At 50.1% G+C, this 20,328-nt stretch overlaps 1 protein-coding gene across 6 annotated transcripts in view; it reads right to left on the reverse strand.

Moving 5' to 3' along the window:
• The window catches only part of TFDP2 (transcription factor Dp-2), a 631,051-nt gene that overhangs the window by 281,007 nt on the left and 329,716 nt on the right, over positions 1–20,328 (reverse strand). For all 6 annotated transcript variants that reach the window (XM_086943706.1, XM_086943705.1, XM_086943703.1 and 3 more), the window contains one exon: positions 19,627–19,789. In XM_086943706.1, coding sequence (XP_086799832.1) covers positions 19,627–19,789 — 163 coding nt within the window. The remainder of the gene's footprint in view (positions 1–19,626; positions 19,790–20,328) is intronic.

The raw sequence follows: 20,328 nt of genomic DNA on the forward strand, positions 1-20,328 counted from the left end.
TGTACCTTTGATAATGGTCGGAGGCAAAGCCGCATTGATTATATTTTACTGGACATGGAGCATTGGGCTCTCTTAATTGATATGGCAGTTTTAGAGCGCCCGGAAAGTGATCACAACCCACTGTTCCTATCGTTGAAGACACCGGATCTAAATATAAGGGAGGAACCATCTGCAACCTACACAGGGGATGTCCTACTTACCAATGATAGGAGGAGATTGAAGTGGTCACGGGTTATAGAAGATGAGTGTTTATTAAACAATATCAATGTTGTAGTGGGAAATGCACTTAATGAAATGTTGCAAATAGATATGTCGGGGATGGCGAATGGAGCTGTAAATAGTGTGATGGGTGTTCATATTAAGTGCTTTGATAGCTTAAAATCAATGTTATCCAAACCATGTGGGAAGGCTGTTACTAAAACTAATCCTTTGCCCCAAAAATGGTATAACAAGGACTGTAGAGAGGCTCATACAGCTCTCATTTCTGCCATTAAATCTCGGGATATGGTTAAAGTGAGAGCTGCTAGACTCCATTACAAAAAAACCCTTAGTAAAGCCAAACGGGAGTGGGAGGATGAGTTCTGGTTAGATCTTTTAGAGGCATCATCCTCTAATAACCAGAAAAGGTTTTGGGATTTGGTTAAATGGGGTAAAAACATTGACTCTCCTACACCCGGAAATAATGTGCCACTCGAGGATTGGGTATCATTTTACTCGGCCCAATTTAGAGCTGGGGACGATGAGACTTTAAATCCCTTTAGCAATCCACTCATGCAGACCCCAGAAAGCGGAAAACTCACCTTTACGGTTTCTGAGGTTGAGCTGGCATTGGCACTTACTCTCCGAGGTAAAGCCCCCGGTATGGACCTAATCCCGGCGGATCTTTTTGTTCAGGCCCACACAGGCCACATTTATTTATCTAAAACACAGCGTTAAGCCTACAACCTCTTGTAGAGGCCGGCCGCGTTTGCAATGGTTCTTATGCTTGCGTAGCCACTGGAGCCGGCTCAAAGCCTTAACACAGCGCCGTGCCTACAACTCTCTCAGGAGAGCCGGCCGCGAGGCTTATGGAGGGGTAGACAGAGGCTCATCACACGTGGGCATGCGCCCACTATTCATAGGAGGTATATAACCGGCAACTAGCCCAACCGTAGTAAACAGCCCAACAGGGCACATCTGTCTCCAAACGAGACGAAGGCCAGAGCAGCAAGTAGGAAGAAAGAAAGTATAAGAAGCAAGAGAGTCTGAGGTCAGAGAGTAGTGAGAGGGGAAGGGATAGTGGCTGTGGGCGGCGTGTCTGGGGGCAAGGTGGGGGGGGGCGTGCTCTGCAGCGCGGGACACCGTAGTGTGTCTAACACTCAAGGACACAGCCTGGCAGGATCCGCAGGGGCAATGGCGTCCTCAAAGAGGCGTAGCGTGCGGAGTCTAGGGGGCACGTGTCGTGCATGTTGTATCGAACAGAGGTATCGCACTAGGGGTTTCCAAACTGCTGTAAAGCGTGTGTCTCTCAGCTGTAGCCTAGCCGTGAGCAGTTCCAGCGCGAGTACCTGCCAAAGGCGTACAAACCAGGATGCTATGGGCGGCGCTTCAGTACGTTTCCAATACAGGGCTATGAGTTGCTTAGCCGCCCCTAGCATGTGGAGTGCGAGTACCCAGTCGCTGCGGGTAAGTGCCTTGAGTGTGCTAGGGAAGATGCCGAGTAGTATTGTGGACACTTCTTCAGGTATGGGGAACCCCAGCACCCCTCTGATATGGCTAAGTACCTCCTTCCAAAAGATTGTCAAGGTTGGACACGCCCACCATATATGCACAAAGTCACCAGTCGCAGAGCTACATCTCCAGCACATCGGCGAGGTTTTAGGGAACATTTTGCTGAGACGCAGCGGAGTGTAGTACCATTGGGTGAGCAATTTATAGGCATTTTCCTGCTGCGGGACGCTGCGGTAGATCTTGGGGATATCGCGCCACAGCCTGCTCCACTGGGAGGGCTCGATGTCCGCTCCCGCCGTCAGCTGCCATTGCTTCTGGTACGGGTGTGCGGGGGTTGACTTAGGGTGCTGCAGTATGTGGTATATTTGCGAGATTAGTCTCTTCAGCCCCCCGAGAGAGCGCGCCAGCTTTTCGAAGGGTGTGAAAGCCCTGGTGGCCGCCTGATATACTTCATCACACGCGGTCCAATGACGTAGCTGGGTGTGCTGAAAACCAGCCGACGGGGGGAGCCTGAACTCTTCCCTGCAGTCCTCCCAGGTCTTGGGCAGGCCCCCGAGGAAAAGGTCCCCAATGACTCTGCAATCTCCCTGTGTCCACACATCAAACGTACGTGTTTTGTGGGCCGGAGGGAATTGCAAGTGACCCACTATCGGCGTGTGCGGGGATGGGAACGTCGTGAGACCCCTGGGCACGGCAATCCTGTCCCATATATCCAGGACTGTTTTTGTAGGGACTGCTATGTAGGCGCTCCTAGAGCGCGCCGCCCGCGGGAGCCACGGCAGGTCCCATATAGTGCGTCCCGTGACCGCCCGGTCCATGTGGAACCAGTGCTTGTCACTTGCACGAGCACCCCACTCCACTACGAAGCGCAGGTGTGCTGCCCAGTAGTAGTGAACCAAGTTGGGGCATGCCAGGCCGCCCCTGTCCCTCGGTTCCATAAGGAGTTTCTGCGAGAACCGTGGGCGTTTCCCGCCCCAGATAAAGGAAGTGATCTCTCGCTGGAGGCTCCGGATGCAATGAAGCGGAATCGGGGTGGGCAGACACTGAAAGACGTACAAGATTTTGGGCAGAATCGACATTTTGACCGCGTTTAGACGCCCCAGCCAGGAAATCATCAGAGGCCTCCACCTCCGGAGGTCCTCCAGAACCGCTTTACGACACTCCGTCCAGTTTACCGAAGACCAGGAGTCCAGATAGGGGGTCAGCGTGAGGCCCAGGTATTTAATTTGGCCCTCCGCCCATTGGTAGGGCACCGCCGCCTTCAGCGGTTGGAGCTCGTCAGCGGGTATAGTGAGGTTGAGCGCCCAGGACTTGTCGTGGTTTATTTTGAGGCCCGATGCCTGTTCATATAGACACAGAACCTCGTGAAGCGCAGGCAGGGATTCACTGGGGTGTGTGAGAGTGAGGATCAGGTCGTCGGCAAATAGCGCCACTTTGTTGTCCCTCCCCCCGTGGGCTATTCCATGTATTCTGTGGTCGCGTCGTATCAGTGCCGCTAGTGGTTCCACCGCGAGGGCGAACAAGAGCGGCGAGAGCGGGCATCCCTGCCTCGTACCCCTATATATCTGCAGCGGCGGTGTTAGTTGGCCGTTCACTCTGACCCTGGCTTGCGGCCCAAGGTACGGGGCCATAATGCTAGTTATCATTCTAGGACCTAGACCGAGCCTCCGGAGCACCGCTCTCAAGAAGGTCCAGTCCACCCGGTTGAAGGCCTTCTCCGCGTCAAGCGAGAGAAGGCAAGCCGGAATGTCCCAGTGTCGTGCCTTGCCCACCAGGTGTGCCAGTCGGCGTACATTGTCCGCCCCTTGTCGGTCCCTAATGAAACCCACCTGGTCCGGGTCCACAAGCCCCGGCATGTAGGGGTCCAATCGCTTGGCCAGAATCTTGGTATAGATCTTCAGATCCGTATTTAAGAGGGCGATAGGCCTATAGGAAGCACAGAGCGCAGGATCTTTTCCGGGTTTCGGGATCAACGCAATCTCCGCCATTCCCATGTCGGAGGACGGGCCAGACGTGTCAGAGAAGGAGTGGTAAAGCCTGAGCAGATAGGGACGGAGCTGGGCTAGGAACACTTGATAAAAGATCAGCGGGAGGCCGTCCGGGCCTGGGGTTTTCCCGGTGGGGAGTTCCTTAATGGCCGCCGAAATCTCCTCTTCCAATATGGGCTCCTCCAGTTCCGCAGCACAGGCCGGCGGTAACGGAGTCCCCTCGTAATCGTCAAGGACCGCCGCTCGCGCCTCCTGCGATGTGGGTGCCCCCGCGTACAGTGAGGTGTAGTAGGCCACGAAGGCGTCCTGTTTTGTCTTCTCCGTGACGGCCGTGGAGCCATCCTGACAGTGGAGTTTAGCGATATGGGCTCTGGCTGTTCTCGCTCTGAGCCGTCTGGCCAACATATGCCCTACCTTGTCTCCGCCCTCATAATATTTTTGTTTCAGCGCTAGTAAGGAGTACTCTGCCTTGTTGGTGCGTAGGAGACGCAATTGTCCCCTGAGGTTAGCTAGCTCCCGTCTGGACGCTAGGGAAGATCTAGTCCTGTCCCGTGTCTCCGCCTGTTTGATTTCGCCCGTAAGGTGAGACTCCAGCTTGTGGGTCTCCCGTCGTCTTGCGATCGCTAGGGACGTGATGTGCCCCCGTATGGTGGCCTTAAAGGCATCCCATACTACGGGGAGGGGTGTCTCGTGCAGATCATTGACGGTGAAGTACGAGTCTATGGCATCGCGGATGCTATTCACATCGTCCGGGTCTCGGAGGACACCCGGTGGGAGGGTCCAGCGTCGCTCCCGAGGGCCGCACGCCAGGGGGTCTTGCAACGTAAGCTCCACATGTGCGTGGTCCGATAGCGAGATATCCGAAATGGCCGCTTGCAGTGTGTCCCGAGCAAGGTCAAGGGAGGTGAAAATGTGGTCAATGCGCGAGTATGTCCGGTGGGAGTGGGAGTAAAAGGTGTAGTCTCGGACCCCCGGGTTGTGGTAGCGCCACGCGTCGACCAGTCCCAAGTCCGTGAACTGTGACCTGAGCGTGGAGGACATCGCTCCTGCGCCGCCGCCCGCGTTTTCCCCGCGATCTACATCTGGGTCCCACACTAGGTTAAAGTCACCACCGAGGATTGTACGCGGTTCGTCAGACTGGAAGTGGGCCCTCAGGAGTGACTGGAGATATTTGTCCTGCGACTGGTTGGGTGCGTATACATTACCCAGGGTGTATTGCGACCCCCCCATCTGCACCGCAGCCCGGATGAAGCGCCCATCACTGCTCTTGTATGGTTTGGAGGGCCCCTGCCTGCAGCCCGCTCTACACAAGATCGCCACCCCTGCCGTCTTGGTGTCAGCCGATGCCCAGAATTGTGTGGGGTATCTAGGGTGTGCCATGCGCTTAGTGTCCCCCCGTAGGAGATGCGTCTCCTGCAGAAATATGATGTCTGGGGAGTGATGGAGGAGGTAGCGCCATACCTGGTTCCTTTTGTTGGGGGAGTTCAGCCCCTTGACATTGAGCGATAGGATCTTTAGGGGCCTGGGTACAGTCACCGCCATAACACTAGGGGGGATACTGCCGCTTTATCACCCAGCACCCTCCACCCCGCATGGATGGGAAGAATCACCCCCCTCCGCCACCACTGCTGCAGCTCCTGGTATGCATCAGTAAGGGTCTCGGGACTGCCACCCCGCCCGAGGGCAGAAGGGGGGACAGCATAGGAACAGGTCGGGAGAAAAGTAGGAAAAGTAGGCAGAGTAGGAAAACAAAGAGAACAGAAAGAAAAAGGAATCACGACGGGCCAACAGGGCCCTAGCACAATGTCCCATGTTCCGGACATCCTCTACCCGAGGGTTTGGATGATCACAGGAATGTCACTTCCTACGGGACAGAGTGGGGGGGGTTCTGGTGAGAATGAAGGTCCCGGTAGCCACGGAGCCCGTCTGCCCCGTTGCCCAGGGCGGATTCAGGGGAAGTGAGTCTAGTGTATCCCAAAAACGGGGAAGGTTGAATAACTTCCACAGGAGTACCTGGATCCAGCGACGGGGGCAAGGTCCTGCAGCAAAGGTCCGCCAGGGCGTACCCTCTCGATCACCCCAAGGGGCCCAACCGCCGGCCACGGCCACATCAGCTCCTCCGAGCCGCCTCTATTGTTCAGTTGACTCCCTGTAGAGGTTCGGCAGGTTGTAGGGCCAAGCATGCGCGTCCCCCTTGTTGCCGGGGTGTGGGAGTACGCGCCAGCCGCAGGGATGCAGGTGGTGCCAGAATGCCCATCAGTGAGCGCACGGACGCAGAATTTCCCATTCCCGCACAGGTGGTTGTAATGGCAGTTCCCTCGGCGATCGTGGTCATCGAGACGTGGAGACTGGCCCATCGGGGGTCACGGTGTATGAGGTTTCGCGGGGTGCTCCTCGCGGTCGCTCTCAAGGGAGCGAATGTGGTCGATGATGTCTTGCTTGGCCTGGGATGCGGAAAGGTCGTCCTTCGGGGTCGTCCGGCGACGCCGGGTCACCGTGGTCCAATCCGGTCGGGCCGGGGGTCTCTCCTGTTGCTTGGGATGAGATGGGCTATGTTCGGGGGATTCCGAGAGCCCAATCAGTTGCGCCGCCTCATTGTAGGAGCGGAGTGTCCTGCGCTTGTCACCCCAGCGAAAGATCAGGGCGAAGGGGTGCCCCCACTGATAGGGGATGTCGAGGGCCCGTAGCTTTTCTGTCACAGGACGGAAGACCCTCCTTCTATGTAGCGTGTTAGGTGCCAGATCTTGGTATATTTGGATCTTATGCCCTCCGAATTGCAGGTCCTGTTTGTCCCTTGCCGCTTTCATTATAGCCTCCTTCTCCGTGAAATAGTGTACTCGGGTAATTATATCTGGGAGAAGGCCCGTCTTGCCTCCCACGCTGAAGACACGATGTGCGCGGTCCAGAATTGGTTGGGAGGCCCCCTCTCCGCCTCGCACCTCGTGCAGGAGCTGAGCCGTGTAGGCCATGATGTCAGTCCCTTCCTTTCCGAGTGGTACGCCACGGATTCGGAGGTTGTTGCGGCGCCCCCTATTCTCAAGGTCCTCCTGCTTGACTTGGAGCTCGATGTTTTGCTCCTCTAGGGCCGCCACCCTCTGCCACAACTGCTCGACATCTTCAGTGCGTGTGTCAACAATTTTTTCAAGTCCATCGACCCTGTCTCCCAGTTCCGTGACTTCTTTGCGCATTTCCTTGACGCAGGTGTGCACCTCCGCCCGCAGGGATCCTATCTCGGATTTTAAGTCTGCCATGAAAGAGGACATGAAGGCCTGGGTCACCGGGGGAGAGTCGGTGACAGGTGGCGGCGTGTCTTCAGTTGGGGCCGACGCCCCCGCCTTGCCCCACATGGCCACCACCGACGTGCCCTTAGACGCCGTCGCCGGGTCCGCCTTGCCCCCTCCTCTGCCTCGGGTCATCGTCCACCCGGCGCGCAGTGTCCCTCGTCGCGGGCGCGGTTCCTCGATAGCGTCGCCGGGGTGTGGAGATAGTGCAGGGCGCCACCAGCCCCTCACTCCCCACCCAACACTCCCCGGTATGCAAGCTCGCTCTGTCCGCAAGACAGGGTGCAGGCCCGGGTCCTCTTGTCGCTACCAGCACGCCTCACAGGTCAGCCCCCCCCTCGGGCTCCGAGTGTCACTCCGTCCGTCCCTCGGGGAATGGCGTCGCCTTCGGGGAGTGGCTCTGGTCACCCCGGGGAGTCAGCGCGGGGGTACTCACTGGTCTGTCGCAGTTCTGGTCCCTCGCTCCAGCCCGGTCGGGACAGCCCCGGGGGCACAGATGTCTGTGGTCGCAGCGGCCGGAGGGGTCAGGATGCCAAGCAGTGCCCAGTCCAGGAGCCTCACAGTAAGGTAGTTGTACCTCCTTTAATGAGTTAGTATATACGGTGTTCTCAGGAGCCTCAGGTCAGCAGGCGGCTTGAGCAGTGGCCCCCGCCGCAGTCCAGCAGCGCCGGGCAGCAGTCCCCTGACACCCCCAGTCGGGTCACCAGGGCAGGTCCAAAGGGCTCCCCTCCTTGCGCAGGGCGGGCCAGAGGGGCGTCTCGAGCGCTGGGCTGAAGGCTCTAGATGCAGCGCTGCAGGTCACCGCGGGTCTCGGGGACCGCCGCCATCTTGGAGTCAGGCAAGGCCAGCCGGCTCCGGCCCTCCGCTGCAGCTCACCCCAGGGACCCTCACCTCAGGGACGAGTGAAGTTGTTGGCCGGACGCTCCTCTCTTCCCCGCAGTCCCGCAGGGGGCTCCCGCTGGTCTGGGGGGTCCAGTTCCACCCTCGGTGTCAGGCTAGTCCTCAGCTACGGGGCGGCGCCATCTTGGCCTCGCGCGCTGCCGGAGCGCGAGGAGGCTGCAGGTCGGCTCCCAGGCACACGTGGGCTCAAGCCCGGCAACCGGAGGGCTCCCCGCAGGATGGGACAGCACTGTCCGCGATCCCCAGCCGCTGCCAGGGGTTAGGGCATCCGCTGAGGCGCAGTCACCCAGGCGCCGGTCCCCCGTCACAGGACCAAGATGGCGGGCGGGCCCGCCGGTGGCAAAACTTCTGAGCCCTCCGGTCTGTGCACTCCGGTCTCCCTCGCCGGGTCCGGTTCACCAGCGACTGCCCCGCACTCCAGGCACCAGCAGCTGTGCAGGTACGTTCGATGGCCCCCAAATGTCGCTATTAAAGGCTTATGCAGGCAACGGGGCGACAGAGCTCGCCCGTGGCACGTCCGATCACATGGCAGTCTTGGCCACGCCCCCCCCGGCGGATCTTTTTAAATCTAATCCCACTTTGTGGCTACCGTATATCACTAGAATAGCTAATACTTTGGCACTTGGAGCTACAGTCCCGAAATCCTGGAAAGGGGCAGAAATAGTTCCAGTCTATAAAAAGGGTGATAAATCCATTCCAGCAAACTACCGCCCTATCAGTTTAATCGATTCGATCCAAAAGATAGTGGCGCGCATGGTCTTGGGAAGGGTCCAGGGTTGGATAGAAATGGAGAATATTCTGTCCCCCATGCAGGTGGGCTTCAGATCGGGAATGAGCACCATAGATCAGGTTTTTAGATTCTGCCTGATCTATTGGAAGGAGGTTTGGTTAGGTGGTGGTAACATCTATGCTGCATTCATCGATCTGAGGTCCGCCTTTGATCTGGTGCCCAGGGACAGGTTGTGGGGTGTCCTGATAACCTTGGGATGCCCACCCGAATTATTGGACTTTATTATAAGACTCCACGAGGACAACTTTGCGAGGGTGAGGTGGGGGGGTCAGGGACAAGTCACAGAAACATTCCCCGTAACCCGAGGTGTCCGCCAGGGGTATGTCCTGGCCCCTACCCTGTTCCTCCTTTTTATCAACCAAGTTGTTAAATTTTTCTTGGATACTCCCACTGATGCCCCAATGCTGGCAGGGATGAGGTTTCCGCTACTCATCTTCGCAGATGACACTCTAATCCTCTCAAAAACACGCAGCGGACTACAGCGGGCTTTGGACCGCTTTGAGGAGTTTTGTGCCATCAACAACCTGGTAGTCAATGTGGGGAAAACAAAATTTATGGTCTTCACAAAAAACCATCCAGTTCGAAGTTCAGTGAAGATGAATGGAGTAAACCTTGAACAGGTTGATACCATGACCTATCTAGGGGTTACCCTTGATAGCCGTCTGAGATGGAAGGATCAGATCAATATGCAACAACTCAAACTTGCCAGGCTGACTGGTTGTCTCGTTAAAGAGCAGAAGGAATCAATCACTAAACGGGTCCTGCCGGCCCTTAAGATCTATGATGTTAAAATCTCTACAGCCATCTTATATGGCGCTGATCTATGGGGTCATACGGACTTGTCTAATCTGTACAAAACTCAATGTAGATTCCTCTGAAACCTTGTGGGCCTTCCACAGTCTACACCCTCGCTCCCTCTCTGCCTGGATCTTGGTCCCCCCCCCATTAATGAAATGGCAAGATTTAGGTTAGTGGCATTGTGGAGAAGAATATGGACATCCCCAGACTTATTCCTTTTTGCAAAGGAATTGTCGGAAGTTAGGTCTATCAGGGGTTCAGGGAAAATACCTTGGCTCATTGCTGTAAAAACAATTCTGATAGACATGGGCTTGGAACATCTCTGGACATCCCCACAATCTAATTCCTTCCCACCTAAAGATGAATTTAAATCTCTATATTGGGCCACCACCCGCCTAAAAAGAGTGATGCTGTCCAATAAAAATGACCTCACAGGCAGGTTTTTAACATTCAAAATTGACCTACTGAGAGAGCCATACTGGGATGTTATCTCCCGACCGTTAGATAAGAAATTGTACCATAAGTTTAGAGTGGGCGCATTGCCATTAAACATCTTTCTGAACAAATGGTCCACAGGGATATCACCTTATTGTACGTGCTGCTCAGGTCATATTGAGTCAGAAGGCCACTTCCTTTTTGCCTGTCCTAGGTACGGAGCGCCTCGGAAAAAATGGCTAAAACCACTGTTCCAAAATCTACCATACAAAACAGCGATAGATGCCATACAGGTGCTCAGGACTAACACCTCAGAGGTCTTTGTGGTAGCCTTGGCAAAGTACTTGGGTTGGGCTTGGCTCCTTAGGTTAAAAAAGCGTTCACCTTAGCGCCAAGTACAAAAGATGTTCTGCTACTTGCCACAATCTGTTTAGTTTATGTATGCAACTGTTAAAGCACCCTACGACTATGTTTTATTAACTGCATTCATTGTTTGCATTCTAGATCTGTAATCCTAACTTTTTAATGCAATATTTTTGTTTTTGTTTCTCTCTATTTTTTCTTTTTAACCTTATATAAAATATTCAGGTCTCTTTATTCATTCATTGAAATTTAATCCTGTTTTATTCACTTGTTAAGAAATGTTCTTTTGTTTGTGCACTTATGTATCCTTGTGAGTGTCTAAATAATCTCTATGTGCATTGATTTTTTTTTTTGATTTTTTTTTGGATATATTTTAAATGAACCAGTTATATGTCTTTTATGATTGTTAATAATCGAAATAAAGACTTTAAAACCTGAAACCTGAAAATGGGCCAGGATTGAGAGTACTGGAGTCGAGTCTAAAGGGAGTGCGAGGTTTTCACAGTGGCTGCCAGTGGGTCGCAAACATGTTTAGAATACCTGCTCAACCAATCGAGTTTGGCTCCTTTGTGGAGGGCAGAGAGCGATGGTGGCCTGTACTAATTACACTTGTAATTATGTGCAAACGCGTGTGAAGGAGGTACAAAGCTCCTGTTGAAATATTGACTGGTCAAATGGAAATTCAGTGTTCACAGGTGAATGGCTGTGTTGTGTGTGCGTGGTGAATGGTAAAGTGAAGCAGATCCAAGCGAATATGGGCAGAAGGAGAAAGTGAAAAAGAGGGTTAGGAAAGGAAAGAGAGGAGGTCTGATATATATTGATGGAAGATTTCGGAAAGATGTGGGTGGAAAAAAGTGTAAGTCTCATATAGAGGCGGCAGAGGAAAGTGGTGTGAAGAGGACAATAGGAATGATTATGGCACTGTAAAGGCCGTAAACTCCTCCCACAGGCTTCAGTAATGTTTAACTCAGTTTCATAGTTTAAGAATTCAAACAATTTAATTTCTAACTATTCACAACAATGTCAATCTTGTAACTCATTTACCATACTGTTAACAAGCACTAGATGGACTCATTTCATTTGAGTATTTATCTTTTCAATGATGTTACTGATATTAAAACTAGATCACTTCAGCAATGACAATGAAGATTAACACCAGGGCAGACTCTAAGGTGTTGCGACCGGTCCCACGGCACGGGGCGCTGACTTCAGAGATGGGTGGGGGGGGTGCAAAGAAGTTGGAGCTACTTTGCCTTCAGCCATTTCCAGGCAGCAATAAAAATTACTCTGGTGATTAATGGGTCTGCTGGAGAGAGATCAGAGTTTTGTGTAGTGGAAGTTTTCACTCATCATAAGGTAGTGCAGGGGTTAATATGCCTGCTGCAAAGAACGTGCATCATACAGATCACATATGCATCTAATGTAAATAGTTCAGTGGGTTACTGCTTTTGTCACAGCTCTCCTTTTGTAACGTGCAGTGTATAAGTTAAAGTCCTAACAAAGAATAGTGACCCAACTGTCATCAAAAAGATGCATGCATGCATGCAAGGTTTAGGTTGGAACATTATATTTTCTTACTCATTCTTTTACTATCCTAATGTCGCAAAAAGTGTTCATTTGGGTTAAAATAAATAGCTAATAGTAATGACAACCCCCAACCATGGTGTTATGTTTTAAATTCTGAGTTTGTGATTCGCCAGACAAAGCACGATTAAACTTTACTGCCTCCCAGTATTGATGACATGTCACTCCTACACCTTGTAGTCCTTTGTCTTATGTAACACGTCCTATACACTGATTCACACACGTAATGCTAGACGCCTTATACTAGCATGAGTAGCGCTATAAAACAAAACAAATGCATGTGAGAGAGAGAGTGGTTATAGAGACTTGAGGAGCACTGTTAAAGCCGGGCGCTACCAGCGTTAAAGCCGGACCTGGATGTCGCCCCGTTTCAACTCCCCTGAGTTGGGGCGGTGCTGAATGTGGGGATTTATGGCCATAGCTGTCGGATGATTAGAGCCTCGGCACGTGTGGGCCGTGATCCTCTAATCCACAAACTACCCGGAAATAACTATCTTCTGATTTCAGGCTTACGTCAGTAGCAAGCGCAAGAAAGGTGCATGGAGCTATGAGCATCTTTCCCGTGCTCTTGTCTACCTGCAACCCTGGCCGATGCACGAACCAGAAACGGAAACGGGAGACACCGGCCTTGGTCTCACACAGCCCTCCCCTCCCCCGTGCAAGTGGGAGCTTCAGAGGCCAGTGTGAACTCGTCTCATCACCCAGAATGGCAACAGCAGTCCTAAGTGATAGCCAGGTGGCTTCTGGCTCCCGGCCATTGGAAGGGCCTGCACGAGCCATACAGACAACCAGACCTGGCGCCATTCAGAGCTGCAATCCCCACCTGAACAGGGACAGTGTGTGCCAGGGAAGAGCATGACCCATGGACTTGGACCTTCTCCTGCATCAGGTCCCCACGAGATGATCAAAACTGCTCTCTCTCACAGGTTGCAGCTCATATCTGCCACCTCAGGCACAGCAAGTGGCGCAGCGGTCAACGAAGGTGAGGTATGCAACACCTCATCAACCAGATGCAAACAAATGTTGAACATCTGCCAGCATAGGAGAAAGCAGCGCGCTGACCACCATAGGTCGAACAAATGATACCAGTGTAGCAGAGGCGGAGAAAGCAACACACGGAAAAGCAAGCTCCGGATGCGGCACTAGATGCAAAATTTGTTGTATGGTTTCTGCCAAGGTCAGGGCAAGCAGCACATTTTCCAGTCGAGTCAAAGCAAGCTTCCCATCTGCCCAGAGAGAACAGCACGAAGAACATCTGCTACACGCCGCAGAGCAATCTGCACATATGCCACTAGCAGCAGAGCTGATCCCACGACTGACACTAGCGGCAAAGTTGATATTTACTTATCGCGACCAAGTAAGGCATGCTCTAATTGCCAGTGACAGAGTAAGTCGCTTGTTGATATGCAATGGCATGGCAGGATGTTCACATTCTGGTAGATGTAACGGGATGCACCAATATCAAATGGACATATTTGCAGAAACAGCAAGCACCTCTTTCATATACTGCTCCTTAGGGTTACCCTTCATCGGCTTGTAGCGAGCTAGCTGCTGTTCAGTCAGACGTGAAGGAAGCTGCACCACCTTCGTGGTTGACGGGCATTTCCATCACACCATGGGTCTGAATTACACTTATTTGGATGTCTCAATAATTTGCACCATTTTCTTTCTACATCTAGCAAACTAATAGGAAGTGCTCTCGCACTCCTAACAAAATGTGTAAAAAAATAAAATTACATAAAACCTCCAGATAGTTAACATTTAAAAATCTCACCGGACTCGCAGCTCGACTGCTCCTGCCGTGAGGGAAACGGCTGTGGGGCTCCCTGCTGACAGACAAGCGCCGTGAGGGCAACGGCTTCTAACTACATTACCCAGGTGCCCCTGGGACCATCGGCGCATCCCTGACACGCCTGGCAGCGCCTGGAGGCGCTACATAGCTGAGGAGCGCCGAGCGCTCTAGCGGGGGTGAAAATCTCACCGGACTCGCAGCTCGACTGCTCCTGCCGTGAGGGAAACGGCTGTTGGGCTCCCTGCTGACAGACAAGCGCCGTGAGGGCAACGGCTTCTAACTACATTACCCAGGTGCCCCTGGGACCATCGGCGCATCCCTGACACGCCTGGCAGCGCCTGGAGGCGCTACATAGCTGAGGAGCGCCGAGCGCTCTAGCGGGGGTGAAAATCTCACCGGACTCGCAGCTCGACTGCTCCTGCCGTGAGGGAAACGGCTGTGGGGCTCCCTGCTGACAGACAAGCGCCGTGAGGGCAACGGCTTCTAACTACATTACCCAGGTGCCCCTGGGACCATCGGCGCATCCCTGACACGCCTGGCAGCGCCTGGAGGCGCTACATAGCTGAGGAACGCGTCCCGCCCCGCGGGACGCGCGCGGGCAGCGCCGGGCTAAGCCCGGGCAAAGGGCGGGCCCTCTGTGGCCCTCAGAGGCCCGAGGAGACTGGACTGGGCCAGGGACCCTGTAGCGCCCCATTCTGACTGTCATCGTGCTGTGTGCACGTAAGAACTTAACTTTTATAATTTGTTACTATTGTTGTTTTTACTTGACCGTGAGTGAGTACGCTAGTGTGTATTTGTTTGTAAATTGATAGCCTCACTGCTTATGATGTCCAAACCCAAAACTGACAAGGTTAAGGTAGGCCCAGCGTCATTGGATAATTTCTTGGTTAGGAAAGTAAACCAAATTAACAATAACAGACGTGCATCGTTGGGGAAGGCCAATATGACAGGGGACTCACTAGAAACACCCCCTGATATTACTCCACCCATAGACCCTGTTGCTAATATTACTGATCTCATTTCTATTGACCCCCCTGTGCCCATCTCAGTAAGTGTTGAGGTCTATGCTGACCCACCAGTACAGCTAATTGACGACACCGATGTTTTGAATGAGACCCAAACTGTAACCCAACCTGAAAATAGGCCCCTGAGAACCTGTAGAACAGTATCTCAAAAAGATAATGGTAAACCTAATAACTCCAAGGCCAAAAAAAAGGATGGTAAGACGACTAGTGGCCCTGCTGCTATAACCCCTTTTGTCTTTACGGGCATTAATGGTAATGGGGTTCATCAAAATTCTGACTTGCTTGCCTCTTTATTAAAAAATCTTGAAGCTTCATTAACATCAAAAATTGAAGAGCTTATCAAGCCTTTAACTAATAAGATTGACAATTTAGCAAAGGAAGTTATTAGGCTGGGTGGTCTGTTATCATCACATAAGACTGCAACATTTGGTGGTTCAGTTCACGGTGGGGGGAAAGGGAAAGAATCTGATAAAGCCAATGACACACGGATCAAGGATAGGGATAGGGGGAATACTGTTATAGTGGTACCAGCGGAGCCTGATAGATCCAACATATTGGATACCCCAGTGGTATCAGCTCCGCAACCACAACTATCTACAACACCTCAAAACAGTAGAACCCTTAGTCACCCAAGGCACAATCGCTACTTAAACTTACCACCTGATTGTGCTCCATATGTGGCAGTACTAACTAATGTCCCTCCTTGCGGCACACATCCTGCATCTCCTTATGATGAGTCCCATAGTTCCTTGAAAAACAAGACTGTAGCGTGGCTTAACAAAAATTGTGGTTTTCCCATAGCATATTCGGACCAGATTATGGTAGTTAGACGCGTGAATTGGGTGGGACCCTCTAGAAAATCTAGCTCTGGAGACTGTATAGTCATTAATTTTAAACACCCTCAGCATGTGGCGACTGTTCTCTTGAGAGCTTCTTCACTGGTCTATAATGAAAATAGTATCTGTGTACGCCCGCTAGGCTACTTTTATGCGCATCTCTGTAAACCTACACCACAACAGAGCTTAACCAGGCGGGCGTTTGAACCATACACCCCTGTTCAAGATTCTCAATTCTTTTATAACATCATGAATCCTTGTAGGTCAGCTGGACCCATTGATGTTTATAACAGGAGTAATAGTGTTGGCCCCTATCGGTATGGCACGGATCTAATTACACAGAACAGGTATGAAGCATTATCTGGCCTTGAAATGTGCGACTGACGGATGGCACCTGCGGCTCAGGATACTGTGGCTACAGGTGAACTTACAAATATAATCTCAGATATCCCGGAGGTTACTAACCCAGCATGCCAAGCTATTTCTTGGAATATTGCAGGTCTTGCGGCGAAAATGTGTGATGAAAATTGGGTGACCTACATCAAACAGTTTTCGATTATCTGCTTACAAGAAACCTGGGAGGTGGGCTGTAACCTCTTTTTGGAAGGTTACAAGGCATTTTATGTACCCGCTTTGCCATCTTTAAGGGGTAGGCCGAAGGGGGGCCTGGTAATTTTTATTTCAATATTATTACCTTGTGGAGTACGCAGAGTTGAAGCCAAGCACACAGGTGTGTTGGGCTTGGTCTTATCTGGAGGAAATGTCAGTGTGGGTTTGGTGAATTTCTACAATGCTATCTACGACAGTGAGGTTAGGAATGACATTTTTTTCCTACATTCTTTTGTTTCTAATAATATGAAAGACCTAGGCCATAACTTGCTGATTATGGGGGATTTTAATTTACATCCCTGTATAGATCCTTTACATAAATGCTTACCTGAAATGTTTTGTGAACGTGCATGTTATCTCCATATGGAACACACTAAGGATGGGGAATTGTGTAACAATCTGATGGATGATCTTGACCTTTCTTCGGCGTTGTCTTTTAAAGACCCTTTGTATTGTTTTGATATCCCAACTTTTAAGGGACATGGTAGGGGTACCTTTATAGACCATATACTGGCCTCTCGGACAATGCAAAATTTTTTAGACTCTTTTTGCATTGTCTCGAGCGAGTTCAGTGACCATAATCCCTTAACAATCTGCTTGAAATGTCCCTGGGCAAAGAAGGGAAATAAGACCATTACTCAAGGTAGCTTGGGAACAACTGACGGCAGGAGGAGGTTAAAATGGTCATTGGAATCTGCAGATATCCTCTACAAAAATATTGTTGAGAGCTGTACAGAGGAGATCAAAGTTTGCATGATTGAGGGGGATGACCCCAGGCTAGTACTAGAATCCTATCAAAATGTGTCGGAGAAGGTGTCAGCGCTTCTTACTGTCCCTAATAAAAATCAGGCTAAAACAGGCCCGAAATGGTTCAGCCATGACTGCACCAAAGCTGCTCGCAACTTAAGGATTGCTTTGTCAGCCTCACCGAGGAACCGGGAGGAGGTAAAGGCCTGCAGGAAAGAATATAAGGCTATTACCATCGCCCGTAAGGAGCTCCTTAGGAAGGAGGCTTGGCAGGAATTACTTGATCCCTCCACCCTGAAGAGCAGCACCAAGTTCTGGGCACTGGTTAAAAAACCTTTTTTAACCGATGACCCCTGTAATGAACTTGCTTGCTGCATAACTAAAGCAGAATGGGAAAGCCATTTTAAAAGCCTGTACTTTCTAGAGGGTGCTGGTACTAGTGCTGCTGCCCCACTTGTGGGGAGCAGTAATATAACATTTGAAATAAGCGAGGTTCGGGTTGCCATCTTGGGCCTTACAGCCAATAAAGCACCAGGTCCTGATGGAATTCCGCCGGACCTTTATAAATATGATCCAGCTTTCTGGGCTCCAATTCTGGCTGCTGTATTTAATGCTGCGGCCAGAGTAGGCTGTCCGGAAACTTGGGGATTATCAACCATAGTCCCTATCTTCAAGAAAGGCGACAGGGGAAGTCCTCTTTGTTATCGACCAATATCCCTTATCGATTCACTGGTTAAAATTATGGGGAGAGTTTTACTTCAACGTCTAGTAAGCTGGGCGACTGATAATAATATTATGTCAACTTGCCAATATGGTTTCTGTGAAGGCCGCTCTACCATAACTCAGTGCCTTAATTTGTTTCTTATTTTGAATAAATACACTGTTGTTCAAAAAGGAGTAATTCACTTAGCCTTCATGGATCTGTCGTCAGCCTTCGACTGTGTCAACAGGGGGAGGCTATGGCAGACCATGAGGGACAAAGGCGTTGACAGGGGGATTGTGGATTTCCTTGCGGACCTACATAATGATACAAGAGCCAATGTGAGGTTCTCAGTGAATGGGGAAACCACAGGCAAGTTTAGTACCAACAAAGGAGTACGGCAGGGGTGTATTCTGGCCCCATTTCTTTTTAACTTTTATATAAACGACCTAGAGTCTGCATTGCAAGAGATAAAATCAGATTGTCCAAGAGCAGGAGAGAGGGGCATTCCCTTGCTTTTATACGCGGATGACGCGGTTTTAATATCACGAACAGAGAAGGGTCTCCAAGCACTGCTGAATGCTTTTAATAACTTTATGTCTGACAGGGATCTCATGGTCAATAACTCGAAATCCTACATTATGCATGTTGGCCGTCAACCAAAAAAGAAGTTTGTTTTTAAATTAAATGATGTTGTGATCCCTGTTACCAATACATTTTCATATTTGGGTGTTTTATTTGATACTAAGCTCAACTGGGCTCCACATCTGGCTAGAAAGAAGGGTGAAATGACCAGAGTGAATGCCTCAATTTTTAATTTTGCCAGTAAATTGGGGAAAAAGCCGATGGTGGCTATGATGCAACTATATAGTGCTAAATCCATATCCACCGCAGTATACGGCAGTGAGATATGGGGCTACACAAATGGTGAACAAATACAAATAGCCGAAAATAACTTCTTCAAGCGCTTGTTGTGTGTCCCAGGCAGTACACCGAACTTAGCTGTACATGAAGAGCTTGGCTGTCAGTATGTTTCAGACATTGTCGGTTTGAAACCACTGTTATGCTGGATTAAATTATGGCTAAGCCAGGATATACCCTTAACCCACCAGATACTGGAAGATCTTGTTTCAATGGATTATGCCATGTGTGTACCCTGGCTCAAATATTTGAAGTCCCAATTTTTGAAGCTTGGGCGCCTAAATATGTTTGAAAATCCGGGGGATATAGTCACGGGTGATGTTGCAGTAATTAAGAGGGCTTTTTTTATGAATCGCAGTGCCCTAAGAGATGAAGTTGAGCTCTTGAAACCAAATGTTAGAAAGTACATTATGTTGAGAACATGTGACACTATGGAAATGTACCTAACAGGCTCCTTTACCTCCCATGACAAGTTTTTGCTGACCCGATTTAGATTCAACATCTTCCACCACATTTTAATTAGACCAAAGTTGGACATTTTTAAAAAATCGGCAGCACCCTGTGGCTGCGACGGGAAGTCTCCACAGGACATGCTGCATTTTATATTTTTATGCACATTTTATGAATATCCCCGTAGGCGGTATCTTGTTACTCTTTTAAGAAAATTAAATTTTAAACAAATCAGACCCGCTCTTGTATATTTACAGCTATTGCATTCTGATTGTGTTCTCCAGGTGTTAGAATATTTAAAATTATCTGTGAGAATAAGAAAATGTTTAGATGAATAACTGTGATTTTCTGCCTGAAGTACCTTTTTGCACTATTGCATATGGGCTCGACTTGCACTTGCACTTTTTCTGTACCGATCTTGTTTACTCACTCTGTCAAGAAATTCATATGTCTTATGTATTTATTTTATACTGACTTTGTAACTTTGTGATGTTTTTTTTTTAAATGAAATGTATAATGTATCGTACTTTTATGGATTGCAATATATCCGAAATAAAGTCATTTTGAATTGAATTGAATTGAGTTAACATTTAATTTAACAATGAACACCAATCAACATAATCAACAAGGCCTATTCATCAAACAACCTACTACAAACACTGCGTTAATAACGAACGCCAGTAACGTTTGTACTTACAGAATCCGCAGCTATGTGGCTCTCGCCGCTTGTGAATTCGTTCACCAGTTCATCGGCTACTTCATTATAGGAGGTTGTTCCTTTTCGCTGAACCTTTTCACACACTTTCATAGAGAAATGCCTCAGTCCCTTTCCATTTTTGTCTCCTTTCTTGCTTCTTTTACTAGTGAAAAAATAAAAAAGAAGTTAATTATGCATGCTGTGTTGCAGTGTTATTGTAAATTACTACAGGAGTATGATCCATAAACCACGTTGAGATCAGGGTAGGTTATCAGAATAAACAGACAATATCCCAACTGGTATTACTGTAGAGACAATTAGACATGTATGCAAAAAGCATTATGTGAACAGAAACAAGGAGACTATGTTTTGGAACGTGCTCATGGCATCGTATAATTAGCAAAAAAATAATAAGAAACACAGTTGTAGCAGCACTGTACATAAATGAATAACAAAACAACCCAAATTGGACTTGGTGCTAGGTATGTGCAAGTGACATAAGGGTGGCGACACAAGTGACAATTGTGATCAGCATGGACGGCGCATAGTGTGAAAGTGTTAGAATATATACAGTGAATCAAAAGGTCAATGTGGCTCAAGTTAAGTTACAATGCGGGGGGCATGGCTAGTTGGCCATGATGGTAGTCGGCTGCCGATAGAGCTCCAGTGGCCCCCGGGGCTTTGATCCTGTCACGGGGCTTC

The sequence above is a fragment of the Lissotriton vulgaris genome, chromosome 11 (genome assembly GCF_964263255.1).
Source record: "Lissotriton vulgaris chromosome 11, aLisVul1.2, whole genome shotgun sequence".
In the NCBI taxonomy this organism is placed as follows: Eukaryota; Metazoa; Chordata; class Amphibia; order Caudata; family Salamandridae; genus Lissotriton; species Lissotriton vulgaris.